The 8114-nt window shown below is 49.0% G+C and overlaps 1 protein-coding gene across 1 annotated transcript; it reads left to right on the top strand.

Annotated features, from left to right (window-relative positions):
- The first annotated feature begins 3503 nt into the window (after positions 1 to 3503).
- LOC112637686 lies at positions 3504 to 4859 on the top strand. Its single transcript, XM_025407893.1, has 2 exons — positions 3504 to 3938; positions 4048 to 4859. The coding sequence occupies exons 1-2, from the start codon at positions 3625 to 3627 to the stop codon at positions 4619 to 4621; spliced, it is 888 nt and encodes a 295-aa protein (XP_025263678.1). The 5' UTR covers positions 3504 to 3624; the 3' UTR covers positions 4622 to 4859.
- The last annotated feature ends 3255 nt before the right edge of the window (positions 4860 to 8114 follow it).

Genomic DNA, 8114 nt, shown 5'->3' with positions numbered 1-8114 from the left:
TATATATTAAAACATTATATTAGAACATTATATATTAAGCATTATATGTTAAGCATTATATATTAAGCATTATATATTAAGCATTATATATTAAGCATTATATATTAAACCATTATATATTAAAACATTATATATTAAAACATTATATATTAAAACATTATATATATTAAAACATTATATATTAAAACATTATATATTAAAGCATTGTATAAGTATACATAGATCGCTCAAACTTTTGTACGAATAAAGAATCATTTTTTTTTTAAACGTTCGTTCTTTCGATCGTCTTTCTCGCACATCCGAGGAACGTTATATCGCCGAAGGACTCGCACGCGATAGTTCGCTACCATCCCGACCCCATGCTCGCCTCTCGCGAGAGTCATGACGCCCGTCGCTTTATCGCTCGCGCTGACGATATCCCTGCTCACGGCCGTCGCGGCGACGCTGACCTACGATGACGTCGCGGAGGCGTCCTGTTATCTTCGAACCTACGGCTTTCTGGAGAACGAGGAGAATCATCAGCAGTCGTCGTCATTGGACAACGCGATCACCCTGAACGAAGCGCTATCATTGTTTCAGAAATACTACAGTCTGCCGGGAAACGGCGTTCTGATCGTGGAAACGATTCGCGTCATGCGCAGGTCGCGATGCGACGTCGCGGACATTCACGCTTACAGCCCATTGACGAGAAAGTGGCCGAGAACGCATCTCATGTGGAACTTCAGACTAGCGAACAGAGATACTCTGCGCACGATTCAGAGCGCGTTCGCTCTGTGGTCCAAGCAATCCTCTCTGACGTTCTCGCGCGACCCGCTGCAACCCGATATACTGATATCCTATCAATCCGGCGCTCACGCATACGAGAACAGCGGGGACTCGTGCCCGCCGCCACGGGTGCCGTTCACGGGACCGAGATCGGTCCGTCGCTCACGCGTTCTTTCCGACCGGAGCGCCCAATCAAGTGACTGAGGTACACGTCAACGAGACGGAGCCGTGGCACATCACGCTGGCCAGGCCCCGTCGGACAAGCTGTATCTTCTTCAGAAACGCTGACGCACGAGATCGGCCATTCTAGGTTTGACTCACAGTATGAGGAAGATTCGGTTATGTACGCGTACACGCCTTCAGAGGAAAGGCGATATCCGAGACTGAGCATAGAGGACATAAGTCATAAGCGTGCGAAATCTCTATGGAGTTAAGATTACATTTAATATGCTGTTTTTAAACCGCTGTTCTAAACCGCTTCCGCTGCATTAATTAACGCGCATAACGCACACGTCGAAAAAAAAAGATATCGAAACGACAATCGAGATCGCGTCGTATATAAGGCGCGTCTCAATCGCTGCGCGCGACATTTCCAACGATACTCGTGATTAATGCCCATCCGATTCTAAGCGAACGTCTCCGACAAATCTCTCTCTCTTCTCGCGATAATCAACGTTAACGACGCCGTCACCACCGCCATCACCGCAGTGTTTTCCTACGAACATCGAAGCCTTGTTCGCGAGACCGATCATGTTCGCTGGACTCGGACAGGAGTACCGCAGACTGTTCGGGACCCATCCGCGACGCCCGCGACTCCGTCAGCACCGCCGATGACGGGCCCCTTCGTCGCCTCGCCTAACCATCGAGACGATTACGCGGCTTCCGCCAAGGACGAGGATACCACCCGCGATCGTTCCGACACTCCACCCGTGATCAAGAAAGCTCAACTGTACACCGAGGACGAGTGAATATACGCGATGCTTCACGAATCATCTCGTCCGAGCGCTCTCGANTCGCTTGCGCTGACGATATCCCTGCTCGCAGCCGTCGCGGCGCGGCACTGACCTATGATGACGTCGCGGAAGCGTCCCGTTATCTTCGAACTTACGGCTTTCTGAGAACGAGGAGAATCATCAGCAGTCATTGCTATTGGACAACACGACCGCCTGAGCGAAGCGCTATCATTGTTCCAGGAATACTACGGCCTGCCGGGAAACGGCGTCTGACCGTGGAAACGATTCGCGTCATGCGCAGGCCGCGATGCGGGCGTCGCGGACATTCACGCTTACAGCCCGTTGACGAGAAAGTGGCCGAGGACGCACCTCACGTGGAAACTTCAAACTAGCGAACAGAGATACTCTGCGCACGACTCAGAGCGCGTTCGCTCTGTGATCCGAGCAATCCTCTCTGACGTTCCCGCTGCGCCCCGATATACTGATATCCTTCAATCCGGCGCTCACGCATACGAGAACAGCGACAACGGGGGCTCGTGCCCGTCGCCGTTCGCGGGACCGGAATCGGTCATTGTTCACGCGTTCTTTCCGACGGAGAGCCCAATCAAGATGACCGAGATGCACGTCGACGAGATGGAGCCATGGCACATCACGCTGACCAGGCCCCCGTCGGACAGGCTGTATCTCCTTCAGACACTAATGCACGAGATCGGTCACACTCTGGGTTGACTCACAGTATGAGGGAAGATTCGGTCATGTACGCGTACACGCCTTCAGAGGAAAGGCGATATCCGCTTAAGGCTGAGAGGACGTCATAAACGTGCGAAATCTCTACGGATCGAGAGAGACGATGAATCCTACGATCGTTGACGCTACTCCGACGACCGCGGCGACGACTATGACGGCAACGGCCTCGACGACGACGACGACGACGGCCCGCGGATCCACCGACAACCGCAAGGACGGTTAAGACGCCGCTCGCTCCCTCCGATACTGCGGATTTATGCGCCTTGAAGCGCATACGGAGCGCTAATCATGAATCGTCCGCTTGTACTACGTCGCGCGTAAATGCAACGTGTGGCCCATCGATATGATGGAGAGACGCTATGGAGCGCCCTTATCGTTCGCGACTACTTCAAGTTTCTCCCCCGCAATTTCGCTCGCGTATCGGCCATTTATCAGAGACCTCGGGCGATATCGCGATATTCGCCGGCGACTACGTCTACCTCGCCGATTCGAATTTTCATCTTAAAGCGGGATGGCCTAGATCCGTCGAATACGTCGGATTTCCCCGCGACGCTAGGATAAACGCCGCGATAAACACGCACGCCGGGCGCAGCTACGTCATATACAACGACGATAAAATAGCCGAGATAAACGAACTGGGCGATAACCGTCGCGAGGCACGGCGCTCTGCGGGATACGTTTCCGGGATACCATCCGCGATAACGGCTGCCTTCCGCACGTCGACGGTAATCTCTATTTTCTGAAGAAACTCGAGTATTACGCGTACAGCGAGTTCATCGACGCGATAATCTCGGCCGATCCCTTCGATCTTAGTACTGGGAACAGAATGCCCCCCGATGGCATTCTCTGCATCGATTGAGCGAACTCGTCTCCAAGCTGTATCGTCTGGAATATGCGTCCTTCGAAAGACCGCGCAACGACGACGACGATGACGACTAAGATCAGGAAATCCTGAAACCTAACGTTAAGATTACATTTAATATGCTGTTCTAAACCGCTTCCGCTGCATTAATTAACGCGCATAACGCACGCGTCGAGAATAAAGATATCGAGACGATGATCGAGATTGCATCGTATATAAGGCGCGTCTCGATCGTTGCGCGACATTTCCAACGATACTCGCGATTAACGCGCGCACGATTCTAAGCGAGCATCTCCGATGAATCTCTCTCTCTCCTCGCGACAACCAACGTTAACGACGCCGTCGCCACCGCAATGTTTTCCTGCGAACATCGAAGCCCTGTTCGCGAGACCGATCATGTTCGCCGGACTCGGACAGGAGTACCGCAGAGTGTTCGGGGACTCATCCGCAACGCCTGCGACTCCGTCGGCGCCGCTGATGGCGGGCCCCTTCGTCGCCCCGCCTAACCGTCGAGACGATTACGCGGCTTCCGCCAAGGACGAGGATACCACCCGCGATCGTTCCGACACTCCGCCCGTGATCAAGAAAGCTCGACTGTACACCGAGGACGAGTGAGTATGCGCGACGCTTCGCGAGTTACCTCGCCCGAGCGCTCTCGATCTCCACCTCGATCGACTATTTCGTATAATAACGTCGTCTTTTTTTCTCCGATCTCGACAGATGGAATAGAAACTGGCTGTTCAAACGCAAGATCAATTTCGCGAGACATCCGATTCGGATATTAGGAAGACGATATCCGCTAACCAAGACGGCGTACAAGTACATCGACATCGCCGTAGCCGTGAAGCGCGAATCTCAAGTCGACATCGTCCTAGAAGACTGCCATGGAAAGGAGATATCTCTGACGCTCGACATGTGGAAGGATCTGCTCGCTCTGCGCAACGATATACTGCCGTATTTCGAGAACGATTTGAACGAGGCTGTGGCGCGCCCTCCGTCGTCTATAATCGTTGGAACCGTGACGCTTCGATTCGGCAAGATAAACAATCTGAAGACGTTGCGATTCGAGATGCCGAAGAATCGCATCGCTCTGTCGCACTCCACCATGAAAGCGCTGTTCGTTCTCGAGCTATGCGTCAATCGCATCATCGCGTCGTTGACCGGCATACTCGAGACCGTAGACGCTAAGTTATCGCGTTTTCTAGATATCGCGACGGAAATCGACCACCCCGGCGATATTCCGGACGCGATTCGTCGGCACGAGCACTTCAACGCAAACGATCTGATTGACTGAGAGTTACACGCTCTGCTATTCGGACTCTATCACAATTTATAAAACGCTATGCGCGACGAATAAATGTATCGCGATCTCGAACCGTATACTTACTCGTATAACTGCGCTCGAATGAGACGAAACGATCGCGAGTACCGATATTATTCTCGACGTATGTATCTACGCATGTAACTTCATGACATAATACAAAAATTTTACACGTAATTTATTCTCTCTCCTTGATTTACGTCACCCTTGTCTCTCCTCGATTTGCAACGAATTCCCTCCTCTCGAAATAAATCTAATATACATCGTATATTATACATTATATAAAATCGTATGTTATATAAATCGTATATTGCATATTATATCTCTTCCAGGCTCGCGTCGAACGCATATATTTTATTTATTATTAACGTCGACTCTATCTCCGTCTCGCGCGTCGAACCGGCGGAAGCGTCCGCGGTCGCCCGTCGGGCGCGTCGCGCGCGACGCGCCCGACGGGGCGATCGTCGCTTATCGCGCGCGCCTAGCGCGCCGCGTCCAGAGACGCTCCCGACGCGCCGTATCCAGGGACGCGCGCGCTCTCTCTCCCTCTTCCTCGCTCTCTCGCCCTCATGTCGAACCCCTCTACCGCCCGCTCCCCCTTGCCGCGCCGCCCTTCCTTCCGCGTGACGTCACGACCCTCCGTTTACCCACCCGACGGCGAGCGGCTCCCCTCGCCCTACCTACCCCCTGCTCACCCCCGCCGCCGTCACCCTGCCCCTCAAATATCTTTCTATCTCTCTCGCTCTACGAGATCTCTCTCTCGCACTCGTGGAAAAAGTGAGTTAGAACCGATCTACACGGGTTGGACAAAATAATATGAACACCTGACATATACACAATATTTATTTATTAATAATGTGTTGGGCCACCATTTACTTGTCGAAACAGTATTACTCAGGTGAGCGTTGAGTTCTGCTGTCACTTTTGCCGCGGTAGTTTTATGTTGTCTGGCCACAATCCTTTTTAATGTTCGTCGGTCTCTGTCAGTTAACTTTTGGTTTCCACTATTCCTCTTCGCCGATGATGTTTTACTATGTTTTGTGTATGCTGTCATTATCGTGGATACTGTCGCTCGTGAGACGTTAAACAGTTCAGCTGTTTTCGTCACAGACGCTCCCACTAACCGAGCACCAACAATTTGCCCTCTTTCGAAGTCTGAGAGATCATGCATTTCACCGATCACTTGTTATAACCGTCGCAGAACAAAGCGTAACACTGAAATATAACATACAAGACCTGCCACATAAACTGTGCATTACATACGCGTCGAATTATTTACACGGAAGCAGTGTTGCCAACATGCAACAAACTGTACTATGGTGTTCATATTATTTTGTCCAACCCCTGTATTCTCCCTACTGTGAACGATTATAATATTCTCGAACTCAGCGTCGATCAGTTGCAGTACATTCCGAAAAAGCTTCTGCTGGACAAGTACGGCGATTTCGTCGATCGATTGTGGATGTGGGATAGATTGCCCATCTGATTGCTACATCTGAAGGACGATCCGGACGTGCAGCGTTATCGCCTCTGTCACAAGCATCACAATCAGCCGTGGCAAGACACGCACATCGACGGTCCGCCGCCGTGCATCAAAGACTGCGGCATGTGCGGGGACAACGAAATGGCGTGACGATGAGCGCGTCGGCAATCGAGGCGTATGAGATACGCGGAGGACGCCGCGATGGCAGTCGTCGGCGGTAGAGGTTTGCTCAATAGAACTATAAACGCTCTTCCGTTCAAACTACATATACCGGGATATCAGTTTTGCGATCCCGGTACTCGTCTCGCGAAGCGGCTTGCGCGAGACGATCGAGGCGTCAATCCGCTGGACGCGGCTTGCCGCGAGCACGACATCGCCTATTCGCGGAGCGGCGATCTCGTCGATCGGCACGTCGCGGATCGAGCGCTCGGAGCGAGAGCGTTCGAGCGTATCCGGGCCGGGGATTCGACTCTCGGCGAGAGAGTGGCGGCGTCGGCCGTATGGGCGGCTGTGAAGACGAAGACAAAACTAGGAATGGGTATGGTCGGAGCGCGAAGAGGCGCGAGGAAGAGCGTCGGCGACAAGAGGACAACGACCTCGACGAGGAGGAGGACGACGAGAAGACGAGTTCTTCCCGCGGCGGCTTCCTGCCGCTGATGCCGGCGCTCGGAGCTTTAGGATCGCTGATCGGCAGAGCGGCCGGCGTGGCGAAGATAGTGAATGACGGTAAGGCCGCGCGTCGACAATTGGAGCGATCAGTTGCGCGACATCTGAACAGAGACGTATCGCGCGATGATTCGCGCGCCTCGCGCGTTTCTGCATCGTAGATTAGTTTTGCGCGTACTCTTATCAACTTATCGACGACTGACTTTTTTATCTTGCGCGCGTCGACTTATCGCCTACCTAGAAAAGTATTATTAATAAAATATTATTACTTAGAAAATAATAATAATACTAAAAAAATAATAATTAGAAAATACTTAGAAAAAATAATATTAATACTTAGAAAAAATAATATTAATACTAAGAAAAAAGAATATTAATACTAAGAAAAATAATATTAAAATAATATTAAAATAATATTAATTAGCGAATAAACGTTAACTTGTATCGCGCGTACGCGGTTAAACGTGTGCGCGGTTAAACGCATTTTCCGACACTTCCTCCGGAGCAATCGAGAATTTATCGCGCCTCATTAAATTACCTCGTTATATTTCCGCGTTGCGCGATTTTTTTCATACCGCGTTAGATTATCGCGTTAGCATTCGATAGAATTATAACAACTCTACGATAGTAATATCACAGGTATAAATTAACGTCAAGAGATTGTTTTTCCTCAGAACGAGTTTCGCGATCGCGCTATTAAGTGCGCTCAGTATTCTAAGACCCCTATTCTGTAAGCCTTAACGATGTTGTATGTAACGATTGTCATTAACGAATGACTTTTCTTATTCTGTAAATAGTAACTGTTGTTAATTAATGATAAAATGGCGACGAAATTGTCATAAACTTAACAACAGCCAGAGAGGTGTTGTTAAATAAAATGATGTCGTTATAAGATACATTTTAACTTATAATATTGAGATCTACTATGGTACATCCGCATGACAAGTCGAAATTTTATTTGTGCGAATTAATAATACATCGGTCTTCAATAAAAAAAAGGAGTTATTTCAAATAGCGTAAGTCCGCTGTATTTAATACTGCTGTAATTAATTTTGAAATTATTGTTCAACTATAGACATATTATTATATTATTGTTCAACTATAGACATATTACTATATTATTATTCAACTATAGACATATGAAATTATTTTTTGTAAAATCAAACTTGTTTAAAATAATTTACAATTTGCAACAGAATTTGAGATAAAAACTAATTCATAACTTTATTAATGAGAAACGTTATTATTAATGTGTAATTACTTTTTTTCTCTTTTCAACAATTAAAGAAATGTGATATATGTAAATTACATATCACA

The sequence above is a fragment of the Camponotus floridanus genome, unplaced genomic scaffold (assembly GCF_003227725.1).
Source record: "Camponotus floridanus strain SB8 unplaced genomic scaffold, Cflo_v7.5 scaffold193, whole genome shotgun sequence".
In the NCBI taxonomy this organism is placed as follows: Eukaryota; Metazoa; Arthropoda; class Insecta; order Hymenoptera; family Formicidae; genus Camponotus; species Camponotus floridanus.
The sequence above is the reverse complement of the archived record's forward strand: the minus strand, read 5'-3'. Positions and strand labels throughout refer to the sequence as shown.

Coding starts and splice junctions, on each gene's coding strand:
- LOC112637686 (XM_025407893.1), top strand. CDS start 3,625: ATGAATCTCTCTCTCTCCTCGCGACAACCAACGTTAACGACGCCGTCG. Junction 3,939..4,047: donor CGACTGTACACCGAGGACGA/GTGAGTATGCGC, acceptor CGATCTCGACAG/ATGGAATAGAAACTGGCTGT.